This window comes from Mobula hypostoma, chromosome 23 (assembly GCF_963921235.1).
Source record: "Mobula hypostoma chromosome 23, sMobHyp1.1, whole genome shotgun sequence".
Classification (NCBI taxonomy): domain Eukaryota; kingdom Metazoa; phylum Chordata; class Chondrichthyes; order Myliobatiformes; family Myliobatidae; genus Mobula; species Mobula hypostoma.
In genome coordinates this window covers 59,424,111-59,441,628 of record NC_086119.1, presented here as the reverse complement: position 1 = coordinate 59,441,628, position 17,518 = coordinate 59,424,111, and the positions used below count along the sequence as shown (strand labels likewise).

The window sequence follows — 17,518 nt, the reverse complement described above, 5'->3', positions numbered from 1 at the left end:
CCACTACACCACGGAAACAGGCCATCTCGGCCCTTCTAGTCCATGCCGAACTCTTACTCTCACTTAGTTCCACCGACCCGCACTCAGCCCATAACCCTTTCCTGTCCATATAGCTGTCCAATTTAACTTTAAATGACAACATCGAACCTGCCTCAACCACTTCTGCTGGAAGCTCATTCCACACAGCTACCACTCTCTAAGTAAAGAAGTTCCCCCTCGTGTTACCCCTAAACTTTTGCCCTTTAACTCTCAACTCATGTCCTCTTGTTTGAATCTCCCCCACTCTCAATGGAAAAAGCCTATCCACGTTAACTCTATCTATCCTTCTCATAATTTTAAATTCCTCTATCGAGTCCCCCCTCAACCTTCTACGTTCCAAAGAATAAAGACCCAACTTAGGGTAAACCTGTCCTTTGATGCCTTGTGTCCCTTAGCATGATTTTCTTCTATCGAAATAAATGTCTTGCTCGGCGATTTTTTCCAATAAATTGCAGTTTTGTCACAGTTAAGCACATGCTTATCAGAATAACCACACGTCATTTCTCTCTGTGTATAAATAGTGCAAATGGTGGATGCAGGCAAGTTCAACGCGCGGACACGTCCTTACTTCGTTCACCATGCTCGAAACACTTAATTATGTCTAGTTTTACGCTAAGTGTAACACCCTTACGAGCTCTTTTAGGCTTTTCCGATACCTTAAAATTCATCTTGCTAACGGATGCACAAAATAAATCAACATAAAGCACGTATTTAAGCAATGGCGGCTGCCGCGGCTAGAATGCAATTCTGGGGGAGGAGCTTGGCTGTTCGGGCGCGCGCTGCCGTTTCTCGTAACAGTGAAAACACCTTCTGTTAGCGAAAACAGGTAACTAATGTAGGTCTTTCGTAACAGCAAGGTGTCGTAAAGCGAACGTCCAGAAAACGGGGGCCACCTGTATATGATCCATAATGTGAAGTGTCCTTCGTATATTGTCTTGTGTTTGGCATTGTTGTATAAAACCTGTCTGATTCTTGTGTATCACTATGGGTAGAAGCTCTTCTAATCGTTTGGCCATGATGGAGGTAAATAATCTAAAATTCACATTAAGAACGGATATTGGTCTAAATGACCCACATTCCATTTTATCCTTGCCTTCTTTCGGTATAGCTGAGATTATAGAAACATAGAAACATAGAAACATAGAAAATAGGTGCAGGAGTAGGCCATTCGGCCCTTCGAGCCTGCACCGCCATTTATTATGATCATGGCTGATCATCCAACTCAGAACCCAGCCTTCCCTCCATACCCCGTGACCCCTGTAGCCACAAGGGCCATATCTAACTTCCTTTTAAACATAGCTAATGAACTGGCCTCAACAGTTTGCTGTGGCAGAGAATTCCACAGATTCACCACTCTCTGTGTGAAGAAGTTTTTCCTAACCTCGGTCCTAAAAGGCTTCCCCTCTATCCTCAAACTGTGACCCCTCGTTCTAGACCTCCCCAACATCGGGAACAATCTTCCCGCATCTAGCCTGTCCAATCCCTTTAGGATCTTATACGTTTCAATCAGATCCCCCCTCAATCTTCTAAATTCCAACGAGTACAAGCCCAGTTCATCCAGTCTTTCTTCATATGAAAGACCTGCCATCCCAGGAATCAATCTGGTGAACCTTCTTTGTACTCCCTCTATGGCAAGGATGTCTTTCCTCAGATTAGGGGACCAAAACTGCACACAATACTCCAGGTGTGGTCTCACCAAGGCCTTGTACAACTGCAGTAGTACCTCCCTGCTCCTGTACTCGAATCCTCTCGCTATAAATGCCAGCATACCGTTCGCCTTTTTCACCGCCTGCTGTACCTGCATGCCCACTTTCAATGACTGGTGTATAATGACACCCAGGTCTCGTTGCACCTCCCCTTTTCCTAATCGGCCACCATTCAGATAATAATCTGTTTTCCTATTTTTGCCACCAAAGTGGATAACTTCACATTTATCCACATTAAATTGCATCTGCCATGAGTTTGCCCACTCACCCAACCTATCCAAGTCACCCTGCATCCTCTTAGCATCCTCCTCACTGCTAACACTGCCACCCAGCTTCGTGTCATCCGCAAACTTGGAGATGCTGCATTTAATTCCCTCATCCAAGTCATTAATATATATTGTAAACAACTGGGGTCCCAGCACTGAGCCTTGCGGTACCCCACTAGTCACCGCCTGCCATTCTGAAAAGGTCCCGTTTATTCCCACTCTTTGCTTCCTGTCTGCTAACCAATTCTCCACCCACACCAATACCTTACCCCCAATACCATGTGCTTTAAGTTTGCACACTAATCTCCTGTGTGGGACCTTGTCAAAAGCCTTTTGAAAATCCAAATATACCACATCCACTGGTTCTCCCCTATCCACTCTACTAGTTACATCCTCAAAAAATTCTATGAGATTCGTCAGACATGATTTTCCTTTCACAAATCCATGCTGACTTTGTCCGATCATTTCACCGCTTTCCAAATGTGCTGTTATCACATCCTTGATAACTGACTCCAGCAGTTTCCCCACCACCGACGTTAGGCTAACCGGCCTATAATTCCCCGGTTTCTCTCTCCCTCCTTTTTTAAAAAGTGGGGTTACATTAGCCACCCTCCAATCCTCAGGAACTAGTCCAGAATCTAACGAGTTTTGAAAAATTATCACTAATGCATCCACTATTTCTTGGGCCACTTCCTTAAGCACTCTGGGATGCAGACCATCTGGCCCTGGGGATTTATCTGCCTTCAATCCCTTCAATTTACCTAACACCACTTCCCTACTAACATGTATTTCGCTCAGTTCCTCCATCTCACTGGACCCTCTGTCCCTTACTATTTCTGGAAGATTATTTATGTCCTCCTTAGTGAAGACAGAACCAAAGTAATTATTCAATTGGTCTGCCATGTCCTTGCTCCCCATAATCAATTCACCTGTTTCTGTTTGCAGGGGACCTACATTTGTCTTTATCAGTCTTTTCCTTTTTACATATCTATAAAAGCTTTTACAGTCCGTTTTTATGTTCTCTGCCAGTTTTCTCTCATAATCTTTTTTCCCCTTCCTAATTAAGCCCTTTGTCCTCCTCTGCTGAACTCTGAATTTCTCCCAGTCCTCAGGTGAGCCACTTTCTCTGGCTAATTTGTATGCTACTTCTTTGGAATTGATACTATCCCTAATTTCTCTTGTCAGCCACGGGTGCACTACCTTCCTTGATTTATCGTCTCCTTCCAGCTGGGTGGCATTTGTGCCTTTTTTAGAGCCCAGTTCAGTGTGGGGAGTAAAACAGGAACTAACTCACTTCTGAACTCTTTATACCACTTTGCCGTATATCCATTTGAATCTGGTGGCCTGTTTAATTTAAGCCTACTAATTGCAGTTTTTAGTTCTACTTCAGCAGTCATCGTTCTATTTTGTTCTTCGCTTAAAGTGGGTAACTCCAGAGAATTCAGGAAAGTGTCAATTTGGGTTATGCTTCCCCCTGGAACTTTGGAATATTGAGTTTTGTAAAACATTTCAAAAGCTTCTTGAATTTCACTTTTTTTAAAAATCATTTTTGTTCTTGGATCCCTAATTCTATGAATTGTATTTTCTGCTATCTTTTTCTTCAGTTTCCATGCCAGTATTTTCATAGACTTAGATCCACTTTCATAATGTCCCTGTTTCAGAAACATTAAATTTTTCCTGATTTCTTGCATAGCCAAACTATTAATTTCATTCCTAATTTTTAAAATTTCGTCTAATGTAGCCTGTGCCAAATTCAATTTGTGGTTTTTTTTTCTAGTTCCTTCAGCCTATTTTGTAATTCCTCTAATTTTATTCCTTATTTTTTTCTTATCTGAAGATATCGCTATAATTTTCCCTCTTAAGACAGCTTTCAGAGTATCCCATAGAATGGGAGGTGAAACCTCTCCATTATCATTGAATTCTAAGTAAAGACCAATTTCCTTTTTAAATTTGTTCCTTAAAGTAGGGATCATTGCGTAGACTTGAATTAAGTTTCCAAATAGTATTCTTTGGTTGTAGGTCAAAATCAACAGAGAAATATATAGGTGTATGGTCACTTACATCTACTGTCCCAATTCCACAGGTGATTATTTTGTCTGTCTTTTCCAAATGTTGCGAAATAGTCTATTCTTGTATATACGGAATGGGGGGCAGAATAATGAGCGTAATCCCTTCTGTCGGGGAAAAGGTCCCTCCATATAAATTATTATGAGGACACGCAGTCTTCGTTTATTGTCATTTAGAAATGCATGCATTAAAAAATGATACAACGTTCCTCCAGAATGATATCACAAGAAAACATAGGAGAAACCAAGACGAAAACTGACAAAACCACATAATTATAACATATAGTTACAACAGTGCAAAGCAATACCATAATTTGATAAAGAGCAGACCATGGTCACGGTAAAAAAAACACAAAATCCCGATAGACTCATCGTCCCACGCAGGCAGCAGAAGGGAGAAGCTCTCCTGGCCATGAACCTCCAAGCGCGCCAACTCGTCCATGCAGCACCATTGGAAGCACCCGACCGCAGCGGACTCTGAGTCCGTCCGAAAACTTCGCGCCTCCGACCAGCCCCTCTGACACAGCCTCTCTGAGCGCCATCCTCTGCCCAGCGCTTCGACCCCACCCTGGCTGCCGAGCAACAAGCAAAGCCAAAGACTCGGGGCCTTCTCCTCCGGAGATTCTGGACCACACAGTAGCAGCAGCAGTGAAGCAGGCATTTCAGAAGTTTCACCAGATGTTCCTCCGTGCTCTCACGTCCATCTCCATCAAATTGGGATTGTGCACGGCACCCTACTTGACAAATAACAATTTATATCAATTAAACCAACATCCTCAAAAAGTGTATTAACTCTCTTATGTAAAGATTTTGTTTCATAGGTTTTTCTATTGGAATAGTCTAACTTTGGTTGTAATTGTAAATTTAAGACTTCCCCCACATATCAGGGGACCTTCTGTTTCCGTTACCATAATATTAGTCATTTTTTGAAAGAAACTAATATCACTTCCTGGGGGTGCGTATATATTCAATAGAGTAACTGAATTTCCATCTATATTCCCCCTTACCAGAATATATCTGCCCTCCTTACCTCCCATTTCGAATACTTTTACAAAATTTAGCTTGCTTGAGATGAGAATAGCAATTCCTTTTCTATGTCCTGATTTATATGAGGAGAAAAACAAATTAGTGAAGCCCATTCTCTTTAATTTTCCATGTTAAATCCAGCCTATTGACATTAAAAGAAATGAATTTTACTTTGTCTTTAGCCATGTGTATTTATCTGTCAATATATCATTGAAATTAGTAGAATAAAACTTAATCGATCTACTCCCTGAACAAATAAGAACTAAGAAACGTGAATAATAAAAAAAGGCAGCGAAGGTGTGATTGCAAGGCTGTGGTCTCTAATAGATGACCCTGGGTTGAGCTGGAGGAAACATCTAGCCGTGGGGGATAGCCCCTCCTCCCTGTGAGTTGGGGGCCCCATTACACAGTACCCATAAAAGTAAGTGAACAAGTCTATGTCCATTGCACAGAAAAGATTTCCCTGTGTATTCCTCCCATATATATATTCTCATTTAGGTGGGGGAAAAGGAGTGAATGAATGAATTAAAAAAAATTGAGTTAATATAAAATCCGCATTATAATATCCTGAATTAGGTATAGCACCGTCTCTTTTTGCTTCCGTTTATCTTATCAACACTTTTAAAGTTAGCCAAACCTTATGGCTGTTCTGGAGGGGGTGAGGGCTGTCTTTGGAAAACTCACAGTCTCTTCCTGATATTCTCTCGCCCTCCTCCCGTCCCCTGGTTTCTCGGTTCTCTTACTATTTCTCAAGCAGATCGGGATAACTGCTTAGCCAGGCTTTCCCTCGGTTTGATCACGCTGATGGACAGCCCTCTGTTCCTCATGTCTGTAGTTGCCTCTTCCACTGTCTGATATAGTTGCATGCCATCTTCATAGAACACCCGCAATTTAGCAGGGTACGGAGTTTGGAATCTAATCTTTCCTTGCTTTAATATTCGCTTTACTGCAGAATATTCTTTATGTTTCTGCAGGACCACCGGGGAGGTAATCTTGATCGAAATATATTAATTTCCCGTCCAAAAACACCCTCTTCTTACCCCAGGCTCTTCGTAGAATATCTGCCTTGGTACTGTATTGAAGGAATCTAATTACTATTGAGCGTGGCTTATCTTCTCTGTCTCCAGTAAGCCTCGGGACAAGCGCACAATGCACCCTCTCAATTTCAAGCTCCATGGTGGAGGGAATCTCTAGCGCATCCCGCAGCAACTTTCTTACAAACTCCATCATAGACAAAACCTCCGCTCCTTCGGGAACACTGTATATCCTAATATTTTTCCATCGTGATCTTCCCTCCTGGTTGATCAGTTTACTTTCTTGTTGATTTAATATTTTTATTGTCTTTCTTAGTATCCGTTCCACGTTTTGCACATACAATCTTCCACCTTCTCAATTTGAGTCTCTGCCACCGCTATTTTTTGATTGACGTTGGCGAGCTCTGACTCGATATCAATGAGTTGCTGTTTTATATCTTTTTGAAATCCCCGTATCTCTTCCAGAATTTTTATCATATTTGTTGTTTTGCCTGAACGAGGCCCATTGTCAGCCTTGCTAGCACGTGTTCAGGTAGGAGAGCCGCACATTGCACTGCGTCCATAGGCTCCGCAATGATGCTTTTTTTATCTCCATTCTTTCTCCCCATTCTTGCCCCCCTTATCAATTCAGATATTTTCGAAAGATCTTATATTTGATGGATTAACAGGGCAATATATGCATTTTCCAGAGGAGCTATTGATTTAAGCTGCCGTTCTGGATGATGATGTCACCGGATCCTTGGTCCAGTTTTTTCAACATTTCAACCTACTCTTGGATCAATACCACCACTGGTACTTGCACTTATCTTAGAAGCCATAGCTAGTGTTAAATTTACATAAAATAAACAAATTATTGGGCCTACCACCTAGTGTAATGTAAATAATAAAAAATGGCATGCTTTCATCAAAATGAATCTCACCACAGATGGCTGCCCAGTAAACTGTGTCTTATAATTTTGTCCAAATTAAAAGGGGCGCTGAACCATCAGTTTCTGGAAAAGTGGTGGTCAGCCTGTAATATGGGGTTAGTGCAGGAAGTGGCATTGAGACAAAGCCCAGCTTTGATCTTGTTGAATGGTAGAACAGGTTGAAGGCTGATGATCCTTGTTCTGTTTCTGTTGCTTAGAATGGATCCCATAAATGAAAACATATGGGTGTGTGTCAGGAGTTATTGCAGCATTATACTATATTGAGAAATGCATTACTGCCATCTCAGAATACTCTGAAAAAGATCTCCGATATATCCTGAATGCCTTTACCAAGGCATATTGGGCCCTGGAGCGTGTTTTGAATATTAAAAGAAAACACAGGTCCTAAATCAGCCACTACCCAACCATCCTGCAACCAGGATTACCTCTCAATTATGACCATTTAGGCACAGTGAAAATTTGTATTTACTGTAACAATTGTACCAGTGCCCATTAAGAGTACTGTGAGCTGCATTGATTACTATTGTACTTTGAGAGGTTGGTCATGGCTAGAATCAACTCCTGGCTCAGCAAGTTACTGGACCCACTGCAATTTGCCTATCGCCACAACAGGTCTACAGCAGATGCAATCTCAATGGTTCTTTGCATGGCCTTCAATCACCTGGACAATTCAAACACCTATGTCAGGATTCTGTTCGTTGACTATAGCTCAGTGTTTAACACCATCATTCCTACAATTCTGATAAGTTACAGAACCTGGGCTTCTGTACCTTCGTCTATAAGTGGATCTTCTACTTCCTAATCGGAAGACCACAATCTGCGGATTGGTAATAGTATCTCCTCTTTGCTGTTGATCAACATTGGCGCACCTCAGACATGTGTGCTTAGCCCACTGCTCTACTCGCTCTACATTCACGACTGTGTGGTTCGGCACAGCTCATATGCCATCTTTAACTCACAAATTACACAACTGTTGTTGGCAGAATCTCAGATGGAGACGAGAAGGTGTGCAGGCTTAGAGCCATCAAATGCTCTTCATATGACAAGCCATTCAATCCTGCAATTATTTTCGTGAACTTCCTTTGAATCCACTCCTGTTTCAGCACATCCTTTCTAAGGTAAGGGGCCCAAAACTACTTGCAGTACTCCAAGGGAGGTCTCACCAGTGGTTTGGAAAGTTTCAGCATTACATTGAGTCCTGCTGATGCGTCTCAACCCGAAACGTCAACTGTACTTTCTTCCATAGATGCTTCCTGGTCTGCGGAGTTCCTCCCAGCATTTTGTGTGTGTTGATTGGATTCCAGCATCTGCAGATTTTCTCTTCTCAGCATTACATCCTTGTTTTTATATTCTAGCTCTCTTGAAATAAAAAAATTAACCTTTAGGGAATCCTGCATAAGGTCTACCAAATCCCTTTATGCCTCAGACTTTTGTATTTTCTCTTCATTTAGAAAACCATCAACCCTTTCATTTCCTCTACCAAAGTGCTTGACCACACACTTCCTGACACTGTATTCCATCTGCCACTTTTTTTGCCCTTTCTCCTAATCTAAATCCACCTGTAGCCTCTTTACTTCCTCTAAACCAGTGGTCCCCAACCTCCGAAGCACGCAGGGGTGCAGTGGTAGCTGGGACGCACCCAGCACATCTTTAAGAAAAAAGCCGAAATAAATAAGCTAATTAATTAGGTGCCGTCCGGCAAGTAAATGTCGGCCCAGATCAGATCTCCGCAGCCCGGAGGTTGGGGACCACTGCTCTAAACTATCTACCCTTCCATCTATCTTTATATCTTCTGAAAACTTTGCAACGAAGCCATCAATTCCATCATTCAAATCATTGACATATTTTGTAAAAAGAATCTGTCCCAACACAGACTCCCTGTGGAACACCACGTCACCAGCAGCCAGCCAGAAAATGCTCCCTTTATTCCCAATCTGTGCCTCCTGCCAACCAGTCACTGCTTTATCCATGCTAGAATCTTCCTTGTAATACCACGGACTCGTAACTTGTTAAGCAGCCTCATGCGTGTCACCTTGTGAAAGGCTGTCTGAAAATCTAAGTACACAATATCAACTGATTCTCCTTTGTCTAAACTGCTTGTTGTTTCTTCATAGAATTCCACAATGAAGACTGATGTTAAATACTTCTCAGTTCATTCGCAATTTCCTTGTTCCCCATTGCCACCTCTCCAGCACCGTTTTCCAGTGATCCGATATCCACTCTGGCCTGCCTTTTTACATTTTATGTATCTGAGGAAACTTTTGGTATCATCTTTAATATTATTGGCTTGCTCACTTTCATGTTCCATCTTTACTTTTTTAGTTGCCTTCTGTTGTTTTTTAAACTCTTCCCAACCCTCTAACTTCTCACTAATTTTTGCTCTATTATATTCCTTCAGTTAGTCCTGACGAAGGGACTCGGCCTGAAACATCGACTGCACCTCTTCCTAGAGATGCTGCCTGGCCTGCTGCGTTCACCAGCAACTTTGATGTGTGTTGCTTGTCTTTGGCTTTTATGTTGGCTTTGATTTCTCTTGTTAGCCATGGTTGTGTCATCATTCCTTTAGAATACCTCTTCCTCTTTGGGATGTATATATCCTGTGCCTTCTGAATTGCTTCCAGAAATTCCAGCCATTGTTGCTCTGCCGTCATCCTTGCCAGTATTCTTTTCCAATCAACTTTGGCCAACTCACTTCTCATACCACTGTAATTCCCTTACTCCACTGTAATACTGATACATCTGACTTTATCTTCTCCTCCTCAAATTTCAGGGTGAATTCAATCATATTATGATTGTTGCCACTAAGGGTTCTTTTACCTTAAGCTCTCTAATCAATTCTGGTTCATTGCACAACACCCAATCCAGAACAGCTGATCCCCTAGTGGGCTCAACCACGAACTGCTCTAAAAAGCCATCTCATGGGCATTCTAGAAATTCCCCCTCTTGGAATCCAGCAAGAACCTGATTTTCACAATCTACCTGCCTATTGATATTCCCTTTGACTATTGTAACATTGCCCTTTTGGCATGTGTTTCCTATCTCCTACTCTAATTTGTAGACCACATCCTTACTACTTTTTGGGGGGGGGGGTCTGTATATAACTCTTTTCAGGGTCTTTTTTTTTACCCTTGCCATTCCTTCAGTTGATTCAACTTTCTGACCCTATGTCATGTCTTTTTAATGATTTGATTTCATTTTTTTTTACCAACAGAGCAACGCCATTCCCTCTGCCATCCTGCCTGCACTTTTGATACAATGTGTATCTTTGGACATTAAGCTCCCAGCTATAATCTTTTAGCCATGCATCAGTGATGCCTAGAATATCACACATGCCAATCTGCAACTGCGTTACAAGTTCATCTACCTTATTTTGTATACTGCGTGCATTCAAATATAATGCCTTCAGTCCTGTGTTCGCCCTTTTAGATTTTGTCTACCTTTTACGTTGCAGCTTGTCCTGTTGAGTGCAATGTTGCCCTCTCCTCACTACATATTGCCTCTGTAAATCAGCATTCCCTTGCTGACATCTCCTCACACTGGAACACCCAGTTTCATGCAGACCACGTTGCAGCTTTCACTCTTGCTGAAATTCTACCTGTCCTCAGTGTTGTGAAGGCTGGGCCTCACCTTGTTGCCATGCAAAGTTCCTTTCAGTTGGGCTTTGCTGTACTGTTTGCCCTTTGCAGAGAAGTCTATGTCTATTTCTATGTCTCTTTGGAAAACCAGCCTTTGGCCATGTCCACCATGGAAAGTTCTGCAGGGATGACAGGGGGGGACATGACGGATTCTGCAGGATGATTTCTCAAGCAGACTGTCAGTTGCTTGACTGAATTCCTCTTCACCAGGACTCACCAAGACCTTGTTTGGCTGGCAACAAGAAGGACCCTACTCATCAAAGACTTCCTGCACAGTTAGTCTCACACTCACTGCTTGGTGTCCTTAAGTTGGTGGCAGTGTGGATGAGGTAATTTTCCACTTTGTGCGTTGTGCATCGGCCAAGGTCTGGAAAAGGATGCGAAGTTCTTTAGAAGCTTGTCCTGAGCATTCCTTGGTTTGTAGACCAACACAGATAGACACTGCTGGAGGATCAGTAATCCAGTGAAAGCTGTACTGTCATCTGCATGAAACTTGAGTCTTCCAGTGTGAGGAGATGTCTGCAAGGGAATGCTGTCACCAAAGTGCAGATGTCTATGCTGATGGACAAACTGAAGCATGGTGAAGCATGGTGAAGGGGAAGACCACAATGGACATTGCGGGCCCGCACCCTATGTGTCCATGGCTGTGTTGCTTGAGAAAAGAATGAACTAATGGCATGGTGAATGTAGACAAAGTAGAGCAGTGATTATATTTACTGGGTATATTATGAATAATGTATATCTTAAAATAAAAGGACACTATGATCTTCCTTATCATCCAGTGCACAGCTCTCTCGTCCAGAAATTTCTCCACAGTTATAAGCTTATTTACTAGTGCTTCCCCAACAACAGTCCATAATGTCAATGATACCAACAATGTCCCGGTGAGTTTGAAGCTCTGAGCCCAGAGTCCAGCACCCAGCATTTTCATACTGAGTGGCCACAGTGCTCTCCTCAGTCTAACCAACTCCAGCCCTCATAGGCAGCTTCTGCATATTGTTGTCATCATTTGCTCCACATTGAAGTATGTGGCAATGAATGAGATTTCAGCATCTACAGTCTCTTGTGTCTCCATATGGCAATGAATCCACTATTCATTTACAGGAAACTAAAGAAATACAACAGATTTTATGAAAAACTATACATGAACAAAGATTGACAAACAACCAGTGTCCAAAAGAAGACAAACTGTACAAATACAAAAAAAAACAAATACAGTAGATTGGGCCGTCGATAAATTGGGGCTGGATTTGAGACAAATGTTTGAACACATTAGTGTGTGCTCCAATTTCTATTTGATGAGTTTGTTTTGTGCAAATGAACCCTTAAAGTGTAAATGAGCATCATAACTGGCCTTGGCAAAAAAACTTGTTACCTTTCAAGAACTGCACACTAAGTGCAAAGCACTGAAGGGTCTCAATGAAGAAAGAACATGCAAAGAAATACAGACTGAATTTTATGTCAAGTATAATACACTGACTGGATAAAGAATGCTGAAAGAAAAAATAAGATTGAGCAGAGGATGAAATACTAACACCAAAAGGAATGACCTGAAAAAATCTGAGATTGGAGAAGGTACACTTTGCTTGATATGATAGTTAAAGCTTGCCCAAGCATAGTTTTATCAAAAGAAAGTATTGTGCAGAAAGTTGAAAGCTTTGCAGCAATGGCTGACAGTTTTAATCCTAATGATAGCTGTTTTTTGCTGTTTGAATTGTGACATCTGGCTGGCAGAAATATATTCATGAGTTTAATCCCACTACTATCTTTAATGTAGGTGAAACTGCCCTCTCCCATAGATACATGCTGGATAAAATTTACTGTGTCAAAGGCCAAGCTACTGTTAGTGCTCAGCAAACAAAAGATTATTGCTGTAGATATGTCCAGAACAAAAAGAAATTATGGCTCATTACTCATCAACAGTTGAAGATGGCCAAGATGCTTTCACTAATCATCTCATGCGTTCAGGAACTCAGTCCCCACATGCTCTTCCATTAACACATAGTCCTGTTGCTCGTGGATGATTGCTCAGCTTTTCTTGAGTCCAGGGACTAAAAGTCATTCAAAGTCAAAGTAAATTTATTATCATAATATGTACAGTATATATCTCCATATACTACTGAGTTTCATTTTCTTGTAGACATTTTCAGCAAACTAAAGAAATACAATAGATTTTACAAGAAACTATACATGAACAAAGATTGACAAACAGTGTCCAAAAGAAGACAAACTGTACAAATACAAAAAAAAACCAAATACGGTGGATTGTGCCATTGATAAATCAGGGCTGGATTTGAGACAAATCCTGAAGACAAAACTAATCGAGGAAAATAGCCAGAATCCCTTTTGTTAGTTTGGGATACTTTGCTGCTTAATTGGAACAGGAGACTGTTGCCAAACAGTTTCAAACTAGCAACAGTTGTGTACACTTGTGTTTGGTTGTTAGACACTACACTATGTGTGGAAAGAACAGTTTTTATTTAGCGTTAGTTGCATGTGTTTGTGTTTTTGTCACTGATAGCTGGTGAGAAATAAGCAGTAAGCCAATTCAGAACTCTTTTGCTCACTACAGTCTCAAGCATTCAGGCTTAGAGATGCCCAAAAAACTGCCGGGAATGAAAATTAAAACAATTTCACTACTTCAAATTAGGAACTATGAAGAATTTGAAGTTATTGACAATTGTCTTTAATGTTACCATGAAAATAAACATTTGGAGGATGTAATCATTGAAGGCATTGTATGAAGGCCATTATCTACACTAGGTGTTGGCACTGATTTTGTTCATTTACAGCCAATCAAAAGAACGTAGCAGTGTACACTGGATAAATTCTTCCAATAACTATTAGTTTTTAGTACTGTAGTAGTATTGATAGTGTTCTAATATATTCTGTATTTCATTTAAATATATGATTTGTTACTCAGTTAAACCTCAGTTTGTCTTTTTTTAAATATTTTTAAAATTATTTGCATGAAACTCTGGCGAGTTGGGGCAGCTGCTAATTGGGCCAAAATGTACTGGTCCTGATGTGACTTGGTTATCCAGAATCCAGTGTAATAATAAATACATAAGTAATAAATAATATCCAGAACACAAGATGAAAATGAGGCCATAGGTTGTGAATCAGTTCAGTGTTGCGGTGAGTGAAGTTATCCATGATGGTTCAGGAACCTAATGTTTGAAGAGTTATAACTGCTCCTGACCTTTGTGGTGTGGGATCTAAGGCACTTGTACCTCTTTGCTGATGACAGCAGTGAGAAGAGAACATGGCCAGGGTGATAGGGTCCTCGACAGTAGATGCTGCTGTCTTTTGGCAGTGCTCTTTGTAGATGTGCTCATTAGTGGATTAGATTGCATCGCCTTTGATCTGGGCCGACAATTACATGTCCGGCAGCACCTAATTAATTAGCTTGTTTATTTCGGCTTTTTTCTGAAAGATGTGCTGTGTGCCTCCTGGCTACCGTTGCATTCTCCGCGAGTGGGTATCTGTCCGTGGCCTGGGTGTTGGGGTGGTGGGACACTGGGGAGTCATCTCATCATCTGTTTCCATTAGAACAGGCAGCTCATTTTCTCCAATGACTGCCCACCTCGATGTCGAAGGTTGAGGTTCGTCGTCTGCTGTGGCTGATGTGGAAGACTTGCTTGACTGCTGAGCCTCGTGCATTTTTCTATCATACAGTTCTTTGTAAGCACTCAAACCATCCTGCAAATATCCCCTAAACCGTCGTACCCTTTCAAAATTAAAGTTGTACTTTATCATTACTCATTCGATTTCGATTGTTATCCTTTCCTCTTCCAATTGCATCAGCTCTTCATCTATCAGTTCTTGGTCATGTGATGCCAAAACCTCTTCAACATCATCTTTGTCAGCTTCCACAAATCAAACTCACTTAGTCCTTACTTAATAATTAATAATAATTAATCAAAACGCTTAATTATGTCTAGTTTTATGCTAAGTGTAACACCCTTACGAGCCCTTTCAGGCTTTTCCGATACCATAGAACTCATCTTGCAAACGGCTGCTCAAAGGCACGTGTTTAAGCAATGCCGGCGAGAATGCCGTTCCGAATCCGGGGAGACCGGCTGCTCGGAGCACGCGCTGCTTTTTTCGTAACAGTGAAAACACCTTCTGTTAGCGAAAACAGGGAACTAATGTAGGTCTTTCGTAACAGTGAGATTTCGTAAAGCGAATGTTCGAAAAGCGGGGACACCTGTAATGAGAACTGGCTCATGGACCTAGAGTTTCTTCCTCCTGTAGTAAATAATCAGCTCTTTGGTATTGCTGAGTGGTGTTGTGGCACCATTCAAACAGATTTTCAACACTCACAACACGCTGGAGGAACTCAGCAGGTCGGGCAGCATCCGTGGAAACGATGAATCTGCAGATGCTGGGGTCAAAGCAACACTCACAACACGCTGGAGGAACTCAGCAGGTCGGGCAGCATCTGTGGAAATGATCAGTTGACGTTTCGGGCTGGAACCCTTTGTCAGGACTGTAGGGGGAAGGGGCAAAGGCCCTATAAAGAAGGTGGGGGGAGGGTGGGAAGGAGAAGGCCGGTAGGTTCCAGGTGAAAAACCAGTAAGGGGAAAGATAAAGGGGTGGGGGAAGGGAGGCAAGGAGGGGATCGACAGGAAAGGTGAAGAAAGAATAGGGTAGAACAATGGGTAGTAGAAGGAGGTGGAACCATGTGGGAGGTGATAGGCAGCTGGGGGAGGGGGCAGAGTGACATAGGGATAGGGGAAGGGAGGGGGAGGGAATAGCTGGAAGTTGGAGAATTCTGTGTTATACCAAGGGGCTGGAGAATGCCTAGATGGTATATGAGGTGTTGCTCCTCCAACCTGAGTTTAGCCTCATCATGGCACTAGGAGGAGGTCATGTATGGACATATCTGAATGGGAGTGGGAAGCAGAGTTGAAGTGGGTACAGATTTTCAATCTCCCTCCTATATGCTGATTCATCACCACCTTTGATTCGACCGACAACAGTGGTGTCATCAGCAAACTTAAGTATGGCATTGGAGCAGTGCTCAGCTACGTAGTCATAATTGTAAATCGAGTAGAGTCATTGGACTCTTGATTTATGTATAAATCTATGATTTATATATTAAAAAAATTACTGCAAGATGCCTATCCTTTAATGTGCATTTGCTTCAAGCAGTGAACTTCCTGAAGAAAAACTGGGATACATTTAAAGCAGGAAACAATACAGAATTGCTCCATGTACATTTTTGTTTGAAGTAATGATAACTTCAATATATTTTCACCATGTGAAATTATAGTAGATCATGCTGATGCTGAACTCTTCCTAAAATTAGGAATATGGAATAGCGAATTATTGGCTATTGCAGTTATCAATGATCCTGTAAGTAATATTGTAACTTCGTAAAGGGATAGCATGAAGGGAGCAATTACTGAGGCAGCAGCATCCAAGAAGGTAGCTGAGGAAGACGAGATACTGACAGCAGCTGAATAGTTGTGTATTACCAGTGCTGAGTAGTAAAATTATTTATACTCATTGCTTGCCTATTTTCAACTGGATGCCTTCAAAAAGCACGAGCTACTGAAACAGTTTTCCTATCTTGTAGAGGAGAAACATTTTTCAAAATTAATTGATTGTTAGAATGGTTGCTAGTGTTGGGTTTTGAAGTGTTTGAGTTTTTATTTTTGGTATATGTATTCATGATGGACTGCTGGTATTGGGATCATTGATTAAGGGCTCTTCCACAGATTGAATTGTGTTTTTTTTGTATGAAATTGGTTACATGCCAACATCATAAGCATTGAAGATGAATTGATGTTGCAACATTATATTATCAATATACCTCAGCCAAGGTCTAACTTTACCTTTGGCAGGCAATGTTGACTATCTGTTACGTGGACAGAGTTATATGGGCTCAGAAGCATTGATTTAAATGGTTAGCACTGTACATGTGTTGGCCAACAGCACATTGCTAGTTTAATTCACTCTCTGCTGTAGAATAATTTCAACACAATCTTTTTTTGCAGAGTACTTTGCTTAATTTGTCAGTGACTCAAAGCCAAAAGGCTTTGTAGTTTAACCTGGGGTTTGAAACTTTGTAGGTGGATCATTATAGACACTGAAATGTCTGATACTTGGAGGTGGGTTAGCAAACCATGCATTATTTAAAACAACACATGTGAAACCTCATTGTTTCTCATTTCAGATTGTCTTTATTACATATGCAAAGCTTTGGAGAAAGACTGCCGGTATAGTAAGGGCCTAGTTTTGAAAGAGAAGATTTTTGAAGAGCAGCCTTGCTTGAGGAAGGATTCTTTTCGTATGTTCTTGAAATGGTAAGTAGCCACACAAACAACGTTTCAATTTAATTCTCACTTGGTGATAGTAGTGGACAAAATTACGATCTCACTGTGGTAGATCGATTTTCTGAACCAGATACAATAATTCTATTTTTGAAAACTATAGGTAAATGTAATGGAGGTAAATTGAGGATTAACTAATTGGAAATGGGTGCAAAAGGTGACAAAGGGAGTTGGAAATCAGCACCTGAGATTGATAGAAAAGGATAATAAAACAGCAACGACGATGGATAACAAGGAAAATGGTAGAGAAAAATAAAAGATGGGGAAAATGGATAGCAGTGAAAATGAGAGTAAATGAAGCCGTTTGGAATTTGTTGAGCACGTGGGCAGTGAGGTGTGGAGCTGGCAGATTATTGAAAATAGTTGCAGACTAGAGGAAGAAAAATTGATAGGGTAAAGTGGTTGCAATAGTTTTTAAAATAAGTAATGTTACAAAAATGGGCGAGAAACAATGTTATGTTAATGAAGAGATGGGG

At 41.3% G+C, this 17,518-nt stretch overlaps 1 protein-coding gene across 4 annotated transcripts in view; it reads left to right on the top strand.

Annotated features, from left to right (window-relative positions):
• cabin1 (calcineurin binding protein 1) overlaps nt 1-17,518 on the top strand; it is a 693,325-nt gene that overhangs the window by 52,878 nt on the left and 622,929 nt on the right. For all 4 annotated transcript variants that reach the window (XM_063031768.1, XM_063031766.1, XM_063031767.1 and 1 more), the window contains exon 6: nt 16,886-17,015. In XM_063031768.1, coding sequence (XP_062887838.1) covers nt 16,886-17,015 — 130 coding nt within the window. The remainder of the gene's footprint in view (nt 1-16,885; nt 17,016-17,518) is intronic.